This window comes from Stegastes partitus, unplaced genomic scaffold, assembly GCF_000690725.1.
Source record: "Stegastes partitus isolate 25-593 unplaced genomic scaffold, Stegastes_partitus-1.0.2 Scaffold67, whole genome shotgun sequence".
Taxonomy (NCBI): Eukaryota; Metazoa; Chordata; class Actinopteri; family Pomacentridae; genus Stegastes; species Stegastes partitus.
In genome coordinates this window covers 52,080-77,871 of record NW_007577798.1, presented here as the reverse complement: position 1 = coordinate 77,871, position 25,792 = coordinate 52,080, and the positions used below count along the sequence as shown (strand labels likewise).

At 40.4% G+C, this 25,792-nt stretch overlaps 1 protein-coding gene across 2 annotated transcripts in view; it reads left to right on the top strand.

Moving 5' to 3' along the window:
* The first annotated feature begins 7,255 nt into the window (after positions 1–7,255).
* Positions 7,256–25,792, top strand: part of sptbn2 (spectrin, beta, non-erythrocytic 2) — a 52,550-nt gene continuing 34,013 nt past the window's right edge. For both annotated transcript variants that reach the window (XM_008276195.1, XM_008276197.1), the window contains exons 1-2: positions 7,256–7,276; positions 20,414–20,601. In XM_008276195.1, the coding sequence (XP_008274417.1) occupies positions 20,445–20,601 (157 nt within the window). In that variant the 5' untranslated portion in view covers positions 7,256–7,276; positions 20,414–20,444. The remainder of the gene's footprint in view (positions 7,277–20,413; positions 20,602–25,792) is intronic.

The following is a 25,792-nucleotide window of genomic DNA, read 5'->3' as shown; positions in this document are numbered from 1 at the left end:
TGGGAGAAGAAAAAAAAAAAAAAGCAAACTAAAGTCTGGCTAATTTGTACTCATAAATACATAAATATTTTTGAAAGATTTATGTAAAGATAAAGCTTCACAAACAATGTGAACTACAGTTTTTCTTCGAGACAAATGAGAAGTGAAGCTTATCTGCATTAGAAAAGACTCAGATGCCTGGCCAAATTTGGAAGAAGAGCGGCTATCGGAGCAATCAGAGCTGTTGCTAATAAGGAAAAAAAACAAGTGGGCAGCCTCACAGGGAGGAGGTGCATCAGCTCAGATGAAGTAGGATGTAAAGATGAAGTATGTTCTTTGAAACAGGGTTTAAATCTTACATCATCTGTGGTAATGAGTGAATCTTAGATGTACTGGAAGCTATAACTGTAAATGCGTGAGGAGAAGCTGCACATTTACTATGTGTTTGTGAATAAAACCTTCTTCTTACAGCTTATGTTATCGAAAAGCAGAGTTGGCATATTGCTGCACACACCAGCACCAGGATATGTGTTAAGTCTTCTGTTTCAGGCCTCAGGGACCTGTTTGACATGTTGTCTCTGGAGGAAACTCTGCCTCTTTTTCCTCCAGCTTTTGTCTGTCTCTGCCTCTGACACGTTACTAAAGGGCAGCACATAGACCCCCCTCCATTACTGGGGATTGGAATCATATGATTCAGCTTTAAGGTTGGGAATATCAGTCACACACACGTATTGTGCTGGGAAAAAAAAAAAAAGAATAGAGATCGTATCCACCCAGCTGTGAAGAGTATAGTCACACCAACTTTACCAAACACCCCCCGCTCCCTCCCAGCTCCACCCTGGTCACTGCACGCACCAATGGTGACCCCACCCGCCCAGGGTCCCATCTATAGTGAGCAGACAGAGGGGGGTTTAGCTCAAACTGCTGCAATCTGCAGAAATCACTGTGCTGGACACACTCTGGCAGCCAGTGGCAGCCTTATATCCTGCGCTCAGCTCTTTCCCTTTGTCACGGCGGATTGTGGATGAGCTCTGCGCCGGGGTGTGGGTCTGCGAGCAGAGGTGGGGACTGCAGCCGGGGGCGTAAACAGGTTCTGTGTGTGTGCCATCAATGCTGACACACATGCACGCAGCTCAGTTGAGTGATTTTTGAAGACCCGGGGCTTTTCTTTTATCCTCATAAAGTACTGTGGAGCATCTGGACAGAGAGTCTGGTTAGATTTAACCTGTATCCTCTGAAAAATGAAATGTAAATCCACCTGAACCCAAGTTTTTTTTTAAAGGAGAGGTTGTAACAGGCTGATATAAGTCAATGCGTGGTCTTTTCAAGAGCATGTATGTATTGTGAGATTATAACTTGCATGCTGAAGAGAATGTCAATAAAATAACAAAAAGAAAAACGTTACAAATCTGTCTCATTGAAGAGTAAATGACATAAATACAGGATTAAATTATTTGCTTGGAAGAGTGCAAGAATATATAGTTGAAAAGTTTACACACACTTTACAAAAACATACATAACCTTTTTTTCTCACTGCCTGACATTAAATGTGACTAAACTTTTCCTGTTTAAGGTCAGTTAGGATTATCAAAATTACTTCTATTTGCTAAAAGCCAGAGTAATGAGAGAGAGAACTTTTTTTTTAGAACGTTTTGCTTTAGTCAAAGTCAGAAGTTTACATACATTTCCTTAGTATTTGGTAGCGTTGCCTTTAAACTGTATGACTTGGGTCAAATGTTTTGATTTTCCTTCCACAAGCTTCTTACAATGGTTTGATGAATTCTGGCCCATTCCTCCTGACAGAACTGGTGGAACTGAGTCAGGTTTTTAAGCCGCCTTGCTTCACACGCCTTTTCAGCTCTGGTCACAAATTTTCTACAGGATTGAGATCAGGGCTTTGTGATGGCCACCCCACAACATTGACTTTGTTGTCCTGAAGCTACTTTGTAACTAGTTTGTCAGTATACCTAGAGTCATTATCCATTTGGAAGAGCCATTTGCTTTAACTTCCTGGCTGATGTCTTGAGATGTTGCTTCAATATTTCCACATAATCTTCTCTCCTCATGATGCCATCTATCTTGTGAAGCGCACCAGTCCCTCCTGCAGCAGAACACCCCCACTACATGATGCTGCCACCCCCATGCTTCACAGTTGGGATGGTGCTCTCAGGCTTCAAGCTTCTTCCTTTTTTCCTCCAAATGTAATGATGGTCATTAAGGCCAAACAGTTCAATTACAGTTTCATCAAACCACAGGACATGTCTCCAGAAATGAAGGTCTTTGTCCCTGTGTGCATTTGCAAACTGTAATCTGGCTTTTTTATGTTGCTTTTGGAGTAATGTCTTCTTCCTCTCTGAGTAGCCTTTCAGCCGGTACAGGACTCCTTTGACTGTGGATAATGACACTCTCTGACCAGCTTCAGCAGCATCTTCACAAGGTCTTTTGCTTTTGTTCTGGGGTTGATACACACATTTCAACCAAAACACTTCATCTCTGGGACACAGAACCCGTCTCCTTCCTGAGCGGTATAATGGCTGGACATTCCCATGGTGTTTATACTTGTGTGTAATTGTTTGAACAGATGAATGTGGAACCTTCAGGCTTCTGGAAATTGTACCCAAGGATGAACCAGACTTGTGAAGGTCCACAATTGTCTTCCTGATGTATTGACTGATTTCTTTAGATTTTTCCATGTTTTCAAAAAGGAAGCAGTGTGTTTGAGGTGTGCCTTAAAATACATCCACAGGTGTGCCTCCAATCAACTCAGATGCTATCCAAAGCTCCCAAAGCTATGACATCATCATCTGAGCTTTCCTAAATAGCTTGGAGGCATCGTAATCTTGGTGTATGCAAACTTCTGACTTTGAAGAAAGTAATGCAAAATTTTCTCTCTCATTATTCTGGCTTTTAGCAAACAGAAATAATTTTGGTAGTCCTAACTGACCGAAAACAGGAAAAGCTTACTTGGATTTAATGTCAGATAGTGAGAGAAAAAAAAAAAAGGTTTTACGTCTTTTTATACCATGTATGTAAACTTCTGGTTTCAACTGTACATCTATATACATATAAAGTAAAATAAGAGTTTTTCCATTATAATATGTAATAATATGAACCAATGACAGAGTGAAATCAACAGCTTTATCACCTTTCCAAACAGTATCAGTTCTTTCTTTCCAGTTTGTGAATGTTTTCCAGAGTGTGGATTATAAATGTTACATAATGCTGATCTGATGTTCCCATAAAAGCTTAAGGACAGCACTAATGTGATGCTTTTACAAACTTTAATCAATCATTTACAGAAAAAGATTTGCAAATTTCTTGAACTCTGGGCATTCATTTGTGTTAATAAGCTGTCCTAAGAACTCACCAACCTACATTAAGCAACCTTGGTTAATAAGATATAAACCTTTTGTAGTTAGGCGGAGATCAGTAGAACTGTTACAATTAGTTGGGATTATCCTTTCCTTATTTAATTAATCTCTTTTGGTTATCAATTAATCAGTTTAAGTATTTGTTAAGAAAAATAGTCTCTGATTCCAGTTTTTAAAAACTGAAAATTGTCTGGCTTCTTTCCACCTCTATTGCAGTAAGCTGAACATCTTTTGGTTGTGGGCAAAATCAAACATTAGAAGACATCATTTTGAGCTTTGGGAACCACTGATCAACACTTTTCACCATTTTCTGACATTTTTTTTTAGCTCAAACAATTAATCAATCAGTGAAGCTATCACTGAGCTGCAGCGCTACTGGTTAGACTCACACAGCTACACACATTCACTCAAAGGACGCCCAGTGCAACCACAGCTTCACTTCCTCAGGGGGTTGTTGGGTTGAGGGCCTTGTTTGATGATACCTCAGCTGTGGTAGTTAGAGAGGGATGAGATGTAGGCCTGTGCTTGCAACCATTGAAAAAAAAAAGACTGTGAGAAGTAGACTAACATGAGAACCTAATTTGTGTATTTAAAAAAAAGCTAAAGAGGGCTTTGATTAAAACATACTGACAGCCAGAGATATCACATAATCTCATTTGTGCTCGTTATCAAGCTCAGTCAGGAAGTTTTCTGTCATAAATCCAGCTGTTACCGCTTAAAATCCCTTCAAGCTTACAAGGATCCAAATCATAAGCATATGTTTTTTTAAATCCAAACAAAAACCAGCATTTCAGTCTGACTGCTTACTGACCAACATAAGCATTGCTCTAGCCTACCACTACCACCTCATTTCTCTTACAGAATGTATACATCTATGCATCATTTATTTCCCATTTCGTTCTTTGAAATGCAAACAACCCTGGCCATTTTGATTACCTAAAAAAAATGACACCGCCCACTTTTCCCACGACTTTGGCTGACAGTGTTCTCTCTGAAGGACGAGGCTCGCTTCAGAAGCTGTATCTCAACTATCCTTCATCCCTCGCTGAAAGGAGTTTGGTGTAAAGTAGTAAAAAAATTCTGAGGGATGACAGATTTACTTGAAATATGTTTATACTGCAAATCAATGACAACCACTGATGCTATAGCTGCAGTTGGAAAGCTTCAACTGCAATAATACATCCCAAGTTGAAAATGCAAAATACTGGAACCACACTAGCAACACAGCCGATTTTTTGCATTACCACTAACTGCTTATAATGAGTAGCATGCTATTTTCCAAACTGCTCAGCCCTCCCTGAGAGACCCATCATCCCATAAAGTCCTCACCACTACCACTTAGCTGGTTCAGCTACACCCAAGCTCACTTATACACACCCAGAGAGCACAAAGACTCTGAGCTAATTTAGGTGTCAGAGTTTGGGTGCCTTTCTTAGTCCCTGTCTGCAGGGCACCGACATGAATGAGTGTCTCTCTAGAGGGAAGATCTTTTCTAACTCGACTGCTATAACCGTCAAATCACTGCTCACATCACTATAAACTGCAACAGAGAAAAGCACAGGGGAAAACACTTATCCTGCTCTTGAGGCTCGCCTGCATGAGGATCTTCCAGCGCTTTATGAATAACCCAGATCCTGAAGACTGGCTCTATGTCGCACACTAGCCAGGTGTGGCACGGTGTCTCAGGAATTATTTAATGCAACTGCAGCTCCTCCAAGATAAACCTGTACAATAAATGGAGGAAAACCTGAAGGATGGAAGTGTCTGGGATGGGTTTTTTTATTTCTAAAAATACATTTTGACGTAGTAAAGAGTGTGGATGATTCAGTGGATCACAAGTTGTGCAGACGAATGACAAATTAAAGGAAAAACCAACATAAAGAGTCTCAGTAAGGTGTTGGGCCACCACGTGCTTCCTGAACAGCTTTAACCCTATTCAGGACTTTCATGTTGCCATATGTAGAAAGTCTTTCGGGGACCCCAAGAAAGAATATGTGCAAAATATTAGTTGGTATTCATTATAGACTTTTGTTAAATACATTTTCTGATAAGTTGATGTATTTTTGGTTCCAAATGCATGACAAATGTCCCTCTTTTTATGTTTAAAAAATAAAAAACAATACCTGTCCCCTAAGCCAAATGGCCTGGGGTCCAAATAACCCCAAAAGTTCTGAACAGGGTTAGTACACCTTTTATTTCCAAGTCTCCGAAACGCAGCAGGGACAGAGCATCATTCTTTGAAAAGACATGCCCTCATTTGATGTTTTATTGATGGTTGTAGTAAATGTCCAAAATCTTTGATAAATGTTCCGTTGAGTTGAGATCTGGTGACTTTGAAGGTCGCAGCATATGGTTTAAATAATTTCCACACTCATCAAACCATTCAGTGAATCCTTGTGCCTTATAGATGGGGGCATTGTCATCCTGGAAAGAGACCACTCCCATCAGGAGAGAAATGACTGATCACAAGATAAAGATGACTGCACAGAACAGTTTTGATTTGATGGGATCTTTCCCTCTAAGACGACAAATAGACCTCAACCATGCCAGCAAAATACCCCTCCACAGCACAGCAGAGCACATCACGGTGAGAGGTCTGGTTAACCTCCTCCTACAAATTTTTTCTGCACCAATTTGTGCCTTCCCTGCATCCCTTCGTACTGTTGCATCTATTTGTAGAAATAAAAGCCATCTGCTTCTTTTATGTTTTTATTGGGGAGACAAATGCATGTGTTCTAAATAATGAGTGGGGTGTATCCCTGCATCCCTTCTGAAACCATCACCTACAGGATCCCCTCATTGTAGGGGTCAAGGGTTAAAGGTTTCCTTTAATTTGTCACCAATCTCTATGCATACAGTAGAATATATAGAGGGAATTCCTAAAAAACTACAAGACTTTTTTTTTTGCCAACACTTGATTGGAGGATTTCAAAAAGAAGACGTCACCTTGTATTGATTACCTCTGAAAGAAACCCACACAAAGGAGGAAATGGTTGGAGCATGTGGCTGCACTCACTGCAAGTGTCCAACGCTTGCAGAATCCCCCCCATTAAACTGATTAACTGAGGCTGCAAAGGCAACATAGATACAATCTAAATATAAAAAAAAGCAGAATGATATGTGCAAGCTTCCAGTTTTTAGCACCAGGGACAGCACCAGACACAAGGACGGAGCATCTCCTCCTCTCACTGTTGATCTTTGTTGTTGAAAATGTGCACGGTGTCTCCCATGTGACTGCGAGGGGGTCAGAAAACCCACCTACACATCCACCCACACACACACCCACCCACCTACCTACCCCCCCCACTCCAACCTCCACCACGCACACCCCTAACTACCGAGCACCAACCACCACGTCCGCTCTTTTTCTTTCTTCTCCCGGTTGGACGGGAGCGCAGGGGAGCGGGGAGTCGGTGTGTAAAGCTCGGACGGCCCTTTCGGATGCTCGGCCGCGGGGAGGAGGGGGGAAGAAGAAGAAGAAGAAGCTGCTGCTGCTGCGGATATCCGTCTCGTACCTGCCTCAGAAAAAAAAACCCGGGGGTCTTGCTCATCGCCTCTGTCTCCTTTTTTCCCCCTTCTTCTTCTTCTTCTGACCGTTTTTGTGTGTGAGAGAGAAAAAAAGAGAGGCTGGTTTTGGTTTCGTAACGCGCTGCACCGGGTAGCAGCGCGGAGAGAGGAGGCTGTTTTTTTTTCTCTTTCTTTCTTTTTTTTTTTTTTTTTTCTAACCGAGGATGCGGATTTAACGGACAGACATGATCAGTGTCACCTGGGATTTTTAACCGTTAAAAAAAAATTCGAACTAGCGTAGCCCGCACGCCTCGGTTAGCCAAGGAAGATAATTTTTTTTTTTTCATGCCTGCTCCAATATCACACACACGACACACGTAATATCGACAACTTCTTTTTACCAGAAGATAAAATAACGGGTAAGAGTCTTTTATTTTTATTTTTTTATTTTTATTTTTTTTAATTCACCAGCAGCAGTAGCAACATTAGCAAGGCTACCTACTAATAACAAAGCTAATGAGAGAGAGAGAGAGGAGTCTGGTATTCAGGTGTTAGCTTGCCACTGCTATTAGCTTCCCAAACGTTATTCTATTGCATTTTCTGTCACTCCCACAGACATAAACCCACATGCTTTTCTCGTTTGTTAGCTGCCTGCTTGGGAAGTGTGTCACTGCAACGCCTCGGTTAACGGGGAACCATTTCTCTACATGTCCCTGTCTTCTTGCCTTTGTTTGAATCGATGTCAAACGCAGCCACATTTTATCTGCGTGTTTCTGTACAGCCAGCCTGTGGATCTTTGATTCAGCATCTGCTGCTTAACCGACCCAGCCTTGTTGCTCGTTGCCCCCTGGTTATCTTTTTTTTTTTCTTTTCTCCTCTATCATGCTAATATATGCTACACTGCTGGCATCTTGCAAATCTTCCTTTCATCTTTTTTTTTTCTCGACATTGTGGGCTGTGTGGTTGTGTTATGATAGAGATTTCTACTGCGTGCCCGGCCTAGACTGTGAGTCATAGCAGAGATGCATCAGGTAAAAGTGTGAGAAAAGGTGCACTTTTTTACTGGCAAAAGATCACCGAAAACTAAAGCCAGTGGACACGTTGTTGAGAAATTAGCTTTGTGCACATCAGTCATTCCAAAACAGCAACTCAGATCTAGCAGGTAGCTGACATTTACTGGCTACCACGTGCACAACCATGTTTCATGGCCCAGAAACCCATTGAAAGATTAGTAGAACAGAAAAACACAGAAGCATGCTTGATTACTTTTTAATCACCATTCTTGATGAGCTGTTTGTTAATTTGGGGATTTTTGTATAGCATGCGTGGTGAGTAACACCCATGGATGGAGAGAGTAGTGGTTAATGCAAGATGTTCTAGGGTTGATTGAGATTGTTCAATGGTAAATGGAAATCTGAGAAACAGTTGATAGGATGACACGCTGTGAGGCAAAACTGTACAGTAGAGTACAATGATGTCACTTGGTTGCTGTTTTGGGACCGATCAGTTCAGTCAGGAAGTGGTCCGGTGTATTTTAAGGACACTCAGCCTGTTTTGTGAAGCCAAACCGATGTGTTTGCATCTGAGGATGGTCAGATGTCAGCGGGTCTGAGTACAACCCACCTAATTATTGGCTCGCTTCTCTAAAGTGACTGATTTACAAGCTGAATGCAATAAACTGAAGTCATCTAGGGGGTAGAGTAGAAAGTCATGAGCTCATTCTGTTACACTTAAATTGCCTCCTTTACCTCCTCTCATTTGTGATCAGAAAACTAGTTTGTATTGAAGACAGTTTGACAAAACACTATCAGTTGACTTTATATTCAAATACAGACACATGGCTAAATAAACATTGCAGTAAATAACTTAATTATAGCAATTAGATTCTAATTATTTTATGTTTACTCATGTTTATTGCTCTCCTTTATTTGTTTCTGTATATTCTTAATGACTCCTGTTAAGCAATTCCCCACTTGGATCATTTTATGTCCTCCGTAGCATTTGCCAAGTGAGTCTTTTAATTTATTTAATTGTTATTCTACTTAGTAAGGACTCTGCTGATCAGTCACCATACCAGGGACAGCCCTAACGTTGCATTGGATGTCCTCAGCAGTTTATTATTTTTGATTAGTGGGCTAGGAATACCCCCAGATACACTTCATAAATGATTCACAGCCTCTAGTAGGAATCCGCAATTTGATATTTAGTCATCGCTGCTTGGTCCCTAAACCAAGCAGCAACTTTACGGTTTCTGTTATAGTCTGACTTGATGGCTTTGCTGTAAATCTCAGTTTAATAATTAAGCAACCAAGCATAATCCTATCAAAATGAATGAAGCAACTTTGAGTTTTCTGAAGTAAACACATGCACATGTGATGAAGAATATTTTTTATTCGGTTTCTAGCAGGGAAATGAACAGAAGAGAAGAAAACTGAATGTGGTCTTGATTTACAGTTTGCTTTATAGCACCTTCTGTTATAATTTGTCGTACCACATTAAGCACCTTCTCATCCAATCGAAAGCTTTACTTTACTGCTTCCATGTAATTATGTCTGAAACACAGATCTGCACAGAAGGTCAGTGAGGCACCATGATTTAATACCAAGTAAATGTGATGCAAAGTTCATGCTTTGATAATCATGCTAACATATTAAAGTTAACTGTAGTCCGACGTCTGTTTCAGGCCTACAAGCAGAGAGATATAGTATCGCAGTGTCAACATTGTGCTATATTGTTTTAAAATAAGCTATTTTATACTATTCTGCAGCTCAAATGTGTTATTCTGGCACTAATGCCTGCACAGATTTGAAGTAAAAAGTGGCACAAATATGTCTAAGTACCCAAAATACTATCACACAATTAAAGTGGAGGTACTAATTCAAACATTCAATATTACTCACACTTGCTGTTTGTCAGTATTTATTGTGGAATAGGTCTCAATTTGTACTGCTACGGATAGAATCTGTTTTTCTAATAGGTAATTGAACTGACCAGTCATTTTAATTAGTGTAAATCATATGTATGTAAATGCGGATGGTACCACTAGAGGGCGTCATAATGACTTTCCCTTTGTCACTCTTCACCTTGTTGGGATGATTCTTTTGGGGCATTGCCTGCAGGCAGCATTAGGTTTAAGGTCGAAGCACCCATGTACATCATATTTAATAATTAAAACCATCCCTTTGGAGCTGAGGCTGACATCTAGCCTCGGAGGCCTGCTGTGATATGACAAAGTGGCAACTGGGGAAATTACAAGAAAAATAATGCAGTGTAATTGTGCATCAAAACACTCTGTGTACTTGGAATAATTTATTACCCCGTTGTGTAGTTCTTGTGTTTCTTTGTCCCTGCCATGGCTTACCCAGCCATCCTGTGCAAACAGCATTAGCCAGCATGAGGAGGCTTCCTTCAGATCCTTATGGACGAACTGCAATACACACAAAACTGAATCTGCCTGAAATATCCAATATGTTTGCAGCTCATTGCGAGATACATGAAATTGAGTCTTGTTGTTGTTGGTGATAAGTGATAGCTGGTGAGAATACACAGATTAATATTTAAAAAGTGTGTTTTTAAAATATTTTTTATTCATTGTAGCTTTAAAAAGTAAACAAAGGGCATTGTGTGTAGCTGTGATGACAGTTGTCTTTCACTTATTGTTTTGTTGGTGTCTGTTTGGAACATATACAAACTTGATCAAATGCACTAACATCCTTTCTTTAGAAGATATGTAGTGTGCATGTTGAACATTTTAACCTCAAAGAATACCAGTGAGGTCCTGCTTTGTTATTGTGTTCATGCTGAAATAACCGTGGAGCCTGTTTGATGGCGAGACAGACAGGTTATGATGATAGATGGATGAGAAATGGCTGTGAATTGGCCGGGTGGCTGGCTAGACGAACAGCATTCAACAATAGAACAGGACTGTGACTGTGGGCCCCCCATAGTGCTGATTCTCAAAATCCCTCTCGAACAAGCTTTTTTTCAATTCGTGCCATTCACACTTTCATTTTGCTGCAGTGAACCATGTCACTAACCCAGCATATGCCTTGTGTAGCAGCTTTCTAATGTGCCGTGCTTCATTTGACGTTTGATTTTTTATTTTTTTTTGTTTAAGGTTTGTATACAGCAGCTCCTCAAACTAGAGTTCTCTATAGGTAGTTATTCTGCTTTTTCCTGCCTTTATTTATAGTCTTTTCTATACTGTTGAAACAAACACCCTGAAAGCAAAGCTTTTGCCACATGTGAAAACCAAATGTGACATAGACATGACATGACATTCCACAAATATGATTTAAAGAAAGAATGTCCAATCTTGGTTGGTAGTTTTTTTTTTTTTTTTTTTTTCCTTTTTACAGGTTCAGGTGTGCTCGTCAGGAAACAACTAATGCTGTTTTGACTTTGTTCCTGAAAATCAGACATTCTGGAGATACATTTGAGGTTCTCATTCACCACAACCTGCCAGTTTATTTTCAGAATTTTACAAAGTAGGTCAACAGCATGATTAGCATTTTACAGCATCTTTCAGACAAAGCAGCATGCAGATCATCGAAATTATCTCCATGTAGCTGTAACCCATTTTGTGCAAAGTAAGATTTATTTTTATTTCATATTTCAAACAACAAAATAAACCAGATAAGTATCCTGAAGAATTGTCATCTGCACAAAATATGCATTAAGTGTTCAAGTGCTGATAAAATACATGCAAAATTACCTTGTATGTAAACAGTAACTAGTGAGTGCAGTATTTGATTGCTTTAATAGCATTTACAGTTCAGATAAAAATGATATTTGGCATTCGGTGCCTAGCATGTATTTGACAAGATGGGTATTGAAATTGTCTGCGCTGACCCCATTCTTATTTAAAAAAAAAACAAAAAAAAAACATTGTATTGCCTGCATAAAGCTAGTTTCCTAATGTTACTTTGAAATATTGTAAAAAACAAACAAACAAAAAAAACACTCCCCAGGTGTAGTATGACTGATCCTATGAACTCTAAAGTTAGACGGCAGACTTCAAAATGACAAGGGAGCGACAGTATGATAACTGTAGCACTGTCAAACACTCAAAGTTGGAATCACAAACACGGCTAAAAGCCCTGTAGTTTAGAAACAGGACTGTCCGCTTGTTTTGCTTGTTTTAAATAATGTTGGAAGAATAGAGACGGCTCATGTGATAACAGGATGAAGCTAGCCATAGCCACACAACCATCTGTACAATACTAAACCTGTACATGTAGGATGCTCCTAATTAGTAGATATCCCTTTTAAAGATTAGGTCATTGGAAGGACTTTGTTCAGTGCCTTCTGTGTGGGCAGACTTTACATGCAGCGATAGAAATTCTGAACAATTGTTGCACCTGTGCTTCACAGGGTCAAAAAAATGTTGCACACCCCCTCAGAAATCTGAAAGTAAAATATCCCACTGCCAGTTCAAGTCTAGAATCATGTCAGGCAATACTGGCATGGGAAGCATTTTGCTACTTAGGGTAGAAAAACATTCGTTTGTAATTATCTACCTCTGAACATTGTTAATGCCATTCCTGTTTGTGTTCATTTGATCAATCTCCTCCTTTTTAAGGGTTGAGCAACACTGTCTTTTGACTAAAGTGAACACGTTTTCAGCAAAGGTTGCAATTTACTAAATGAAGGCTCGCAAGTCACACGTCATTTCAAAACGTTTCAAACAGCAGCTGTTTGACACCACCACTATAAGGAACACCAACCTGGTGATTTAAATGTTCCCTCAGACTTGTAATGAATGCTGTTCTCTGCTCTGTCAACAGTATAAGCATATCTTACCAAGTTGGGTTGGGGTTGAGTTCAAGAAAAAGGCAGGACATTGTGCTGAGTTTCTAATGAAGTTTTATTTGTAGGTCCATATTCACGTCTTGGTTGGATGGTCTTGTTGGTGTCAGGGATTTTCTGTTGTCCAGGAATTGATTAAAGCTTCCTGAGTTGTTTGATATATTTTTAGTGATATGTATCCCATATAAATAAGATGGCTCTATGCACCACCGCACACACAGGAGCAGATGTACAGACATGCTGACTGTGCTTATGCCTGCATTTACTCTTGTGTGTTTAGAAATGACAAGAGCCAATCCACAGTAGATGAGGCTGATCTCCATGAATATTTAATTCGTTGATGTTTTTAATTTGAATTTCTGGCAGCCCCGGAAATTGATGCTGCTACTTTGACTTCCAGCCAAATTTATTTAGAAGCACTGTCTAAGCCCAGGACTCATTCAGCACAGCAGCCGGACAGGAGCAGCCACAGAACACTGTAGCTTTGCCCTATTATTAGTACTATCGTTGAGAGGCAATGCTATGGATGGGCTTTTGTTGCCACTGGACCTCAATGTACCTGTAAATCTGTATTACATCTCCTTGTACTTCTGAGGTGCACAGTATGTTCAGCTGTGAAACTTGTTCTAGAGACAAACAAGTGCAGCTTGTGCCGCCCACTCACCTGTGATGCACAGGACTATGACGCTGTTGAAGACTATTTGGGGCACAGGGATGCATGATTTACTCCTGAAATTTCATTCACATAACGCAGTACTCATTTGGAGTTGAGATGTAGCTGTAGATGGATGCTAGAGGATACAGTGGTACCTCCAGAGAATGTCATGGGACATCTGCATTTACTCATCTTAAATCTTAATGGGTTTTGATTACATTTTAATGACTATAGGGATGTGCACGAATGCTTGAAGAACATATTTTCCAGAAATGTTATTTTCTATTGATGACATTTAAATAAGGTGTCATTTATCAGTGTTATTTCGCAATATAATGCATTTAGATTAGCTTATGTGTACTATTTTTTTTAAAATGTAGAAATAACACAAATTCAAAAAGAAAGAAAGAAATGAATGCATCCCTTTTTCAAAATACAATGTTTGTTATAAACCACCGTGCTGTATTCAGCGCTGGTTCCCGAAACCAAAGTAACATGTCTACATCGATGTGCGGCGGGCACGCTGGCCGCTTGAGTGTTTGATGAATGTGATGCTACAGGTCAACAAAGGACCGCTGCTGTCCTATTCAGCAGGGCATTCAGGCCCGGATCAGCAGCCTGTGGAGGGGCCTCTGATGCATATGTGCCTCTGGCTGCCTCATCTCTGCAAACAGGAAAGGCTTGAACGGCTGGCCTCAACTCTCTGCTGACTCCTCCATTGTGTGGGGCCAGTTTGGCGGGGCAGGCTTTGTGTGCCGCATTTTGGGATCTGCCTGCCCACCCTCCAGGCTCATCCGAGTATCGCGTCCAGGTTGACTCAGACCAGTACCGAAGTGCCACCTGAACTTGAGCTCATTAAAATGTGTTTATCTAATGAGTGCTTCTAATGGAGCTAGAGTCAGACACAGTTGTATTCTTTAGTTTTAGTGTGTGTTTCAAATGCATGTTGACATTTTACTGATTTGTATTTCAGTAAAATATTTCAATTGTAATTATTGTGTGTTTTGAATACTCTTGGCTTTTGGTAGGAACCGTATGGCAAGGCTCCTTTGTTTGGCGTTACAGGGAGTGGTTGTGTGTGTGTGTGTGGTGAGTGTCTACCCTATTCCCCCGGTGCACGGTGGCAGTGTGGCTGGCTAATGTGCACAGGCCTAATTCCCTGCGGGTGACTGATTGTGGGCTCTATTCCTTTTTCCCTCTCTCCCTGATTAACGGGTGCAGTGACAAACAGACCAGCTGGGCGAAGGGAAGCAGCTCTGGGAAGGGAGGAGGGGATGACGGAGAGTGAGAAAGGAAGAGGTGGTGGCGCTGCCTATCACGCCGCCGGCTCTGCCCTGCTTTCTTCGCCGGTGTCATTCTGTTGTGAGCGATAGCCTGATGTGTGTCTGCCCAGTCAGAAGCTGGGCTTTAGCCTTGAGGCGTTCCTATCTGCCCTACTTCTATTTTTCCCTTTTTCAGAAGCAATATTTTTCTCAACAGACACACTCTTACGCTACATGTCTTGCTTTCCTATCTTGAGTTGAGAAAAGGTTGGTTTTCATGTAAGCCATACCTTGCGATCCAGCTTGACGGTGTTTCATAACAGTGCAGATCATGTACCATCACTGAATTTGTGTCGACTTTAGTTAAGTTTTGTTTCCACTGACACAACCATACAGTGCTGTTATTGCAGTTAATTATTATTTTTGTCTTGATTTCCCTAATAATTGCTCAGCCATTTTTCAAAGGCGTATTGACATATGAAGGATACGTGACAGATTCAGAGTCTTTCATTACATTAATGTGTGTCTTTTGTTATGTATCTGTGGATTAGCTTGAGGGGATTTCCTTTCATAGAACCTCTTTTATGCCCCCTTTTTGTGTCACATCTGTCTGCCCGTCTGTCTGTGTCTTTTATTCTGATAAGAGCTCTGTTGTTGGATGTTGCATCGTGGTAGCTTTGGGGATAACATCTGATGTCTCCACAAGGTTTGGGCTCCTTTATGCCTTGTATCTTTGAACTGAAGTCACAGTTTAGGTTTGTCTATCTCTGATCTGATTTTTGCCTAGACTATGAGCAGGCCGTTGCTCATCATACAGGATAAAATGATTGTGGGTGTTGAACCGACCCATTTTGTGCGCTGAATGCTGATAGTGTATGGTTACATGCTGAGTGGGTGGATTTGTGGGTTGGGCTTTTAGAAGCACAGTGTGTGTATGTGTTGGAGGTGGTGGGGTCTAATGGGTCAGCTCAGCTTGTGTGTGTGGTTTTTATGTCACACTGTGTTGTGTGCGGGAGGCTGAGTACAGTGGGTTGTATCATAGTAGGTCAGAGGATTGTTTGTCTGATCCATTGAGGAGTGATTAGTTCAGACACTGGGCTTAGCCTCTTCCTACGTACAACAAGGGGAGGATCGCTCCTCCTTTGCCACTGCTCGGCTCTTGTGACCTCACTGGTCCACTCCCACAAACAGATTGCCATGGACTATACCACTGCCAGGCCTGTTCTGGATAGCGTGTGGCAGCGTGGCTCTTGCTTCCATGCTGTGACGTTTTGGTTATTTAAGCCGCGTACAAATCTTACCCATTAACTCTTTGTCTGCTACACCACAACACAATCGGTTGCACGGTATAGGCCTGCATGTGTGATGGTTTCTTTCTTTTTTCCACATGCCCCATAGTTTGACATGGTTATGAAGAAGGCATGAACTAAAAAAGACAGAAATTTGTGAATTGATGACTGACTGTGTAATAGTACTTGGAATATAAATGTCTTTTCAGCCTAGAAATGGTTCATGATTTAAGAATAAACATAGTGTTAGACTGCCTACGCACACTGAGTGCCTTCAAGGCACTTGCCAAGTCCTGGGGTGCCAGTGAATAGAGAGGTGACAGGTCGGGGGGCAATGTGGAGGCGTTTTTCTGCCTTCTTCTCTAATCCCTGCATTTAGTTTCTATTCCCAGCCACTTCTTAATCTAGCACTAATAGGATTTGCCAAGCTTTTGTTTTTTTGTGTATTTGTTTTTTGTTTTGTTTTTTTATAGCAAGGATTTGTGTGACTTGTTTGACTTGTCTTAACACTAGTGAGGTGTACTGTAGGGTTGAGATGATTGACAATGGTCTGAAAGGTTGAAGTTTGTAGATGTAGCTGTTGTACTGCATAGCAGAATTACCTCTGCATATTTCAACAAAAATCTTTGCAAACCACATAAGTCTAACATTGATTCCTCTTATCTCTCTTTTCTTACTTACTTTCTGGCTGTATCTGCTGTAAACTATCCAATAAGTACAAAATAGAAGAACGCAATTGCCAAGAATATACAATACAAACACCTCAATGAAGCCTAATACTTTGGCTCACAGTAACTCACTTCCATGCTATTTAGGTATGGGTAATCACTGTGACTGATCGCTCTTCTTGCAGTTTGAAGACAGAACAATTCACAAAGTGCCACAGAGTGATGTTTGAGATTTCATTTTAAATTGAAGTTAGGCTTTTAAGGTGTGCACCATCTCATTCACCCTTTTCAATGCTCTGCTCAAGGAGGCTATTGCTTGTCTGTTTTGTGTTATATATAGACCCAGTCGTGCTGCAGACACAAGAAGTGTACAGTATTGATAGGTATTGGTTCTAGCAGCTGTCTGTTATTGATTTGCAGGTTTGATTTAGAAGATGCATAACAGACACATTACAGACAGCTTTACATTCAGCCAGATGAATCTCTGGCATCAGCTGTTATCATGCTTGTTAGTCACACCTGAAGGAAAAGAACAGAGAAAAAAATAAATAACCTCATTAATGTGTGATGTGTTGCTCAGCTGGCCCACTTAATTTCCTCTAGAGTATCGTCTTGTTTGTTCCCTGAAGACGAGCCTTTTCCTCCCGTCTTCTCGCTGTAGCCGTATATAATCTAACATAGTCTTAACTAAACTCATCATGTCAGGCATGATGAACAAAGTTTATACAATCCCATTGCCAAAATAGCTGGGCTGTGGGTAAAATCTAAATAAAATCAGAATGCAATGACTTACACATCATTCACACTTCTGATTTGTTGAAATTTGTACAAAGGCAGCATATCAGATGTTTTAATTGTTATATATATGCTCATTTTTAATATGATGTCAGCATTTTTTTTTTTAAAGTTGAGACAGAAGCAACAATAGATTAAAAAAGTTGTGTAATGAAGAAAAAAAACACCTGATGGAAAATCTCACAGCTAATTAGGTTACTTGGCAACAGGCCAGTAACATTATTGGGTATGAAAAGAACATCCCAGAGAGGCTGAGTCTTCTAGAAGTAACGAGGGGGAGGGGTTAACTCCACGGTTGAAGACTGCGTGGGCACATAGTGCAACAGTGTTAGGATAACTCTCAATGTAAAATGGCAAAGAATTTGGAGATTTCTTCATCTACAGTACGCAGTATCGTCAAAAGATTCAGAGAATCAAGAGAAGTCTCTGTAGACTAGGACCAAGGCCAAGGCAGGCTGGTTTTGAATGGCCGTGATCTGTGTGCCCTCAGGCGGCACCGCATTAAAAACAGACATGACTCTGTAGTGGAAATCGCTGCATGTGCTCAGGGACACTTCCGAAAACCACTGTCAGTAAATACAGCTTGTACAGTTTGCTGCATGTGTAAACAAGATCCAGGAACACTGCTGCCTTCACTGAGTTGAGGCTCATCTAAGATGGACTGTGGCAAAAGTAGAAAATAGTTTTTGGAAATCATGGACGCTGCATCTTGTCGTTAGACTTGTTTATCAGCACACATTTCCTTAGTCAGCATCTGTGAGAACATCTTTCTTAGGGAAGGCCTTGCTTATTTTAGCAAGACAATGACAAACCTCATTCTGCAACAGCAAAGCACCACAGAAAACATTTCCACATTATGAAAAATGAAATAAATATAAAGCCTCAAACTACAGTGCAACGGAAATCCTAGATTAAGCAAGAATGGCAAAATGTCTCTTTTTAAAACTACAGTAATTGCTCGAGGTGATGTGTTACAGCTCAATAATAAACATGCCCCTGTCCCAAATTTATGAAGCACAATTGCAAATCTTGTGTTGTATTATTAAAATGTGGAGGACTGTTGCTTGCATCATTAAATGTATAAACTGAGTGTTGAACTAAAGAAAGTGTTGGCAATCACAATCACTGCTTAACATAGAAATATATCCTGCAACATCCCACCAGTTTTTACCTCTTTCCTCTCTGTCACCATGTCCGTGCTTGCTGATAAAGCCCGTGACAGCTAGTAGACACAACAAAAGATAAACTAACTGGTATTAGCAAACTGACTACTGAACCTCGTCTATTAATCTGTTCAATGCTCTTAAGCAAATGACCTCAGTTAATGGGTCTCTCTGGCGGGGGGCTTAATCTTAATGTAGGTCCCCTATTGTGTGTCAACGCATAATACAAAACTAAAGTGAAGATCTGTCTGGTTACATGCAGTGAGTTAGTACATTGTTTTTTTAAACATTAGAGTGACATTGTCAACAAACAGCATGCCGTTACTGATAACACATGGTTGAGGTATGTATAGCATATTGTCTGTTCAGATTTTGTTAGACTGTGGGGGGATTTTGCTCCCTGCTGTGGTCATTTGAACTATTAGGATAACATCTCTTTGTCTGAGTGATGTTGAGGATCCATCACCAAGCTATTAATGTTTTCCTTGATGGCAGGAATATGATGTTCTGATAATGTGATGTAATGTTTTGATGTGACATAGAGATGTTTTGTAGTTGCATTCTTTGCCTGTCTGTTGTAGACATCTGAGGTATGTGTACACATATTACCAAGAGTGTAAAATATTCCTTATGCAACCATGCAAGAATTTGAGCCCTTTTCCTTTGAATAATTGTCAATACAATGAACTGAATAGAGAACAAGATGCATTTGCTTCTAGCTAAAAATCTGATACTCAGCCAGCTGTAGAAATTGAGTGGGATTGACCTCCGTGTGTATAAAGTATTGATTGTTGCCATATTAGGTAGCCTTATTTTTATTACTGGATGCTGAACCTGTACAAACAGCAGGATAGGAGCGATGTTGCACCGGGAGCAGAGATGCAAGGACAACAGCTCAGTAATTTAGCCTCACCAGTCCAGAGTTGTACGGCAATATTTTGATGACGTCCCTTTACTATTCGTATCATGTACTCTACTTACGTATGCACAAGGGTGCACATGCATGCCACAAGCTTATCATGTTAGGAAGGTGTAGAAGTGGCAGCTAACAACACCATACAAGCTGTCTAATTCTATGTACTATTAGTACAGAATGAGCACCATAACATGACATATTACTGCTAGGTATTGTCTGTAAATATTCTAATGTTCATTTGTCTTTCAGTTATGTTAATTTTCTGTGACTATTGAGGGATGTCACTTCCTGTTTTAATTTTTTCATTCCTATTCATTTCTGTTACAAACTTTGTTCAGTAGAATATCTTGTGTAGGCATCAACACGTCCTCATTTTGCTGCATTAGGAATACTCAGGTAACCGTTCTTGAATACAACCCAGGCCTAACACAGTATGAGGGCGTTTGTGTGTGTGTGTGTTTGTACTGCTCGTGTATGTGTGCTGTGGTTTTGCTTCTTTGTTTTTCGTGTTGTCACTTTGTTTGTATAGCTTAATAGGTTTTGCACATGCACAAGTCAAGAATTTATTGTTGTAGACTGAGGCTGTTCTGCCATTAAGACTCAGAATGAAATTAGATTACTGGAATTCCCTGGCTTACTGCAGCACTTGTATTCAATTGCTGGTTGGCTAACTTAACGACTTTATGACAGTTCCTGAACCTATCTCAAAGTTTATATCTATTATAGACTCTGGCAGTTGCACTGTCCTACCATACATTTGCATATGCCATTTGAGTTTATAAACCTGGAGTGCAGCTGGGAAGCTGTGTGTTGAGAGTGTGGGTGATGTGCATCATTTTGCCCCTGTTGAAATAGAAATAGATTCTCAGTTTCTAAAATTGAATCCTCCAAACATTAGCTCGGAAAACTTTCAAGGGTTAGTTTTTGTGAAGCTTCTGGTATTATGCAATGTTCTCTCCCTGCTGTATACACTGACTTTCTATCTTTTTTGCTTCTGTAGGTTGAATGTGTTTTCCTCCAGCCTGGACACCATGAGCACAATCTCGCCAACAGACTTTGACAGCTTGGAGATCCAGCAGCAGTATAATGACATCAACAACCGCTGGGACCTGGCAGCAGAGACTGACTGGGATAATGAGAACAGTTCAGCACGTCTCTTTGAACGCTCACGCATCAAGGCTCTCGCAGGTATGTTACACTTCAGGCTTCATCCGTGTACATGGTTACATTCTGTCAGCATTAGGGATACAAATGAAACAGCAAAAAATAATGACTTCACTCAAAATTGCCATCGAACGATTGGCCTGACAAAATTCAAAGTATTAAAGACAGCAAACAGCCTGCAGTCTTTCACAGTAAACGGCCTGTAACGTTATCAGTCCCATCATGGTGGTTTATATCAAAATAATCTTTATAGCTGCGTGATGGAAGGACATGTTCACTGATGTTAGTGTTCGTTCAGCTGCTGGAAACAGCTGCTCACCAGGAAGAAATTTTCAGAAATACTATCGCTGCAACTTCATCAGTCCAGGAAATCTGTCAGTATTTACTACCACCTCTAAAATGTATTTATGCACAGAGCAGAGCGTCACTGATACACTTTATCACTTTAGTTGCATGTAATCAGAGTCCTGCTGTTCCTGAACTTTAACAGCATTATCTGCTACAGCAGCTCTTTGCTGACAAACACTCCTGGCCTGTGTTAGCATTTTAAAATCTGAGTTTATGAACCACAGGTAGCTAGCCAGACCTGGGCAGCTGCCAGACACGTTTTTACCACTTACTGATTCATACATTTTTAATCGATTAGGTTGTTAATGGTAATTGATCAATTGCCAGTTAATTAATGTCATTCCCTGTCAGCATTCACCTACATACAAACATTTGGTTCTGTTTGAGACATTATTTTTTCGACTAATATAGTTCACACTTTCATTCACAGAACTACAATGGATACAGTTTATTAATTAAACTTGTACGAACATGTTCAATCCAATACAAACCCAGCCTTGTTAATATTGTATGTAAGGTGTTGATTAAGCTCTCCGGTCATTTTTGAAGCTGTAGTCAATAATGCTGTTGTGCTGGAGTGGATTATCTTAAAGTCATTTGTAATGAAACTTTTCAAATGTCAATAGTTGTGTAATAGTTGTAATAACATGTGTGACAGTCTCCACAGCAAAGCAAACTGCAAAATGAGAAGAGAAAAACAATCTTATTATAAAATCCTAACTTGACGGAAAAATTGCACTTCTGGCTCGATTAAATCATACTGAGCAGAACAGTGTGATGGAATTATATTATGATCAAATAGGGGTCACAGGAAAGTATTCTATCACATGCAAGCTAAACAGATATCCAGCAAAATTCAGTGATATGGTTGGACTCCATCAAATATTATTGTTTTAAATGCTACTTGGTGTCATATAAGATTACCACAGTCTTACATTTACACATAAGGGCATTACATAGTTCATAAAGACTTGATTAGAGGTGTTTCTGATTCAAGTTGGGAAATCTTTAAAAATTGTCCACAGAATTTTGTAGATCAGATGCTAAAGTGATGCATGTCAGTGCTTCAAAGGTAATCAGCACAATACAATATTTCTCACATTCTTGCTTTTGCTTGACAGCCAGTGAGGGACCTCCAGCAATTCTTCTGTTAAAGTTTTTTTCTGTGACATTTTTAAGACTTCCTTTTTGCCCTCAACATGTTCCAACATGACAGACTTTGACAGCAAAACTCTTGGAGGCTTGACAAATTTCTATATTCTGTCCATTTCTTTGGTGAAGTGGTCAGGAGACGCTGTCCACTGTGGCAAGAAAACACAAACCATGAGTGGCATTAAGGATAAGGAACAATATGTAGCACAACGTGTAAAATAACACTCAAACAGAACAGCTGGGGTTGTGAATTCTTCAGGCCTAGAGAATACTAAAGCACTATGTTCATCAGAAATAACAGCGTCTTTTATTTTGGCCAATATGGCAACTTTAAAATATCATTTTTAAATATGCAACAAGAGTTTGAGAAACAGATGACAGCTTAGACAAAATCTCAGAGTAACAGCAATGTGCAAAAATCTAATTAGCTGCTGTAGACGGGGGAACAGATTGGATTCTTCTCTGTCCCAAAAGGCACAATTCTGTCTTAATAGGGCAAGACAGAAATACTTCCAAAAGGAGGACAAAGCCAGCCAGCTGTATAGTTGGTTCACCAAAGAGCAAGTTTGGCCAGGTTAATATTTTTTTTCTGGATAAGTATGTTTTTTTTGTTTTTGTTTTTGCCAGAGCCCTCTGCATGTAAATCCATGTTATGCCCACAGACCGGCCTTACTAAAAACCTTTGTGATTAGACTGTATTATTCTGACACAGTGCTAATATCACTTTGATGACAGCTTTATTTCATACGCTGCTGGTGTGCCCTTGACACTCTTGACATCCTTCCAAGCTGTACAAATGCATGCCTGCCTGGCTTTGTTGGAAGCTCCAAATAAGGTGACCCAGTGAAAATCTCGATTCACATCCAGTATGTGTGTTTGTTTATTTAACTATCCTGTTGAAGGCCCGGTTGCACATTCTACAGATAAAAACTCTAATGCTAATCGTCAAAACAAGTTGCAGTGTCATAAAGAACCCAGCAGAGGGGAGCAACAGGCAGGCCCCAAGACACACATGGGGACGCATAGCGAAACACACTCATACGGAGCAGAAACCGCATGCACTGATGATCTTTGAGCACCACGCAGTCAAAGTGTTTCTGAAAGATAAACCTCATTTCACTTACAAATTAAGCCCAACTTCTTTCTTTGTGCCAAGGGAAAACACACTTCAGGTGTGGCTGTTTCCTGACTGTATACACATTGTGAGGTATTTAAAGACACTGGAGATTTTTACTGTCATGTATTTGTGTTATGAAATACTATGGTGTAATGTATGCTGTAATACCTTTTGCACAAGTGTGACAAGAGTACAATGTGTGTGTGTGTGTGCGTCTGTGCACTCTGGTGTGAATGCCAGCGATACCATCTCGGTTTAACAAGTGTGGACTTGATGTGCACATTCTTTGACGTGCTGTAGCAGCTATTTCCCCCCAGGCTCAGCTCCTGCCCACCTTTTACAACGTATCCCCAAATGACAAGGCCTTCTGCATTCTGTAAGGTGCTGCTGACTTACGCTTCTCACTTGCAGTCTCTGTCTCAATCAATCTCTCTCTGCTTTTTTTTTTTTTCTATGGAATTTGATTACCTAATTTCCTACTTCACACCTCTTGCACATCTTCCAGTGTGTTGGAATCGGCAGCGTGTGCCACTTGTTTCGAAGCAGAGAGCCTCCCCTGAGTTAAGATCATAATAATTTGCATAGATAGCCACTTATCCGTTCTTCTATACTGTGTGGGTAGCAAGGCAAGCTGTGCGTATTTGCATTTTTTTAAAGCAACGCCCTGTTTCACGCTCAAACAGTTACATGTATTTACTTGTGAAAGCTTCGACAGTTGGAAAGAGCAAGGCTTTTTAAAAGTGTCCGTGCCTTCCTTTAACAGTTATCTTCTGCAATATTGTAGACTTCACAAACTATTTAAATCTGGAATATATTCAGACCATGCATTCATATTTCATGGATATATAATGAACCATGAAATGACACAGAAGCTTGGGGGTTTGTAATAATGAAATATACTAATTTACTCTCACACATTTGGCCACGTTTGCTGACACTGGGACTAAGTTGAGTGACTGTGGGACTCTCATGAGAGAACAACCCTACTTGCTCCGGGGGGATTTCCCCTCAGATCAGATATTTACTGCCAGTGTTTGGAGTTTGGTCCAGCCTCCCCTGGGTCCTTAAAAGGGGTTGGGCTGTGAGATGGATAAAATTTATATGCTCAGCAATAGATCTGTACTCCCCCCCCGATAGTGCTTACTCCCTCAGCAGCTTCTATCTTTTTCTCTCTTTTTTTTGGTGTGTGTCTGGGTTCATTCACTACACCAGGCCATCATTAATAATCATTAACTCCAGCGTGCTCAGTGCAGGAGCTTCTCCCACGTTTCCTTTTGACAGATTTCTCTCTGTTTGCTTACATATTACACAAGATTCATAAAGTAGCTGCTCAGTATGTTTATTTAATATTACAGCCTAATGATGGCTGGTATAGGGAGGAAACGTCCTTAACTTGATGTGTTAAGAAGGATGTGCCAGACACATTCCTACTATCACATCTGTGTCTCATGTTAAATAGGATTGTCATGTTTGATGTGTCCCCAGTGGGATCCTAAATGGGAATCGCTGTGGTTTACTAGTTTTGTCCCTGCATGTGACCATACGATAGCGGTTGTTCCTCAGAGGGAAGTGTGTCCGCTTTGGATCTCATTAGTCCAGTCCCCATCCATAAACACCCAGTCACAGAAAGCCTGGGGCATTTGGTCCTCTAATGAGACCCATCCAGATGCTGCCAGCTCATCAGGACAAACACAGAAAATAATGAGACTTTTATACCACTGCCCCCTGAGCAGACCAAAAAGCTGTCCTCTCAGAAGAAAGGCTATGACCTTAGTCCACACTGTGTTTATGGTCTTGTGTAATTCTTGCTCGGGCGTTTATTGAATCTGCAACTTTGCCTTTATAGTTATGTTTTTCAGGGTGTTTACTTAGCAGCTGCAAGAAATAGTAAATCTTTCAATCAATGTTAGCCACATTTAGAAATATATTTGGAATTTTAGTAATAAGTAATCTTAGAAAGTCATCTTGGCATGCATTCCATAAATGTCAAATAGCACTGATTTCTTGTTATTGTTGCATTACAGAATATAGCCCGTAAACTTGCTTGAGAATCTGAAGTATGCACTAAAAGGCTGTAATTACTATTGTGAGGAAATGGTGTGGCTTTGTTCATTGATTTAGTGAAAACACTTCTTTTGCAACTTCTCTGCACAGTTTCCTCTTGTGTTTGCAAACGATTTCTTAGTCTGACAGGGAAAATACCATAATAACATCAACAAAAAGACATTTAGTTTTCTTAACATGAGCTTCCAGGCATCATTTATACACTTGTTCCTGATCTAGTTGGACATAAAACGTGTTAAAACAGTATATTTCTATAATTGTTTTAGACTGATAATGACTCACTTCCACCCCCACCCCTGCCTCACCATCTGCCTGATAAACACACACACACAAGTTGACAATTTCAAATCTTGTTCAGGCAGGAAGGCGCTTGTTGTGCTTCTGAGACTTTCTCAACAACTTCCTTCCTGTCTTAACGCCTTATCGTGAGGCAGCCCCCATGTGCAGAAACGGGGAGATCAAATGCTGTCCTAGAGAGTGATTGAAATAAGAAGAAACCACGCAGGGATAAGACCGTGCAATCTGATGGGGACT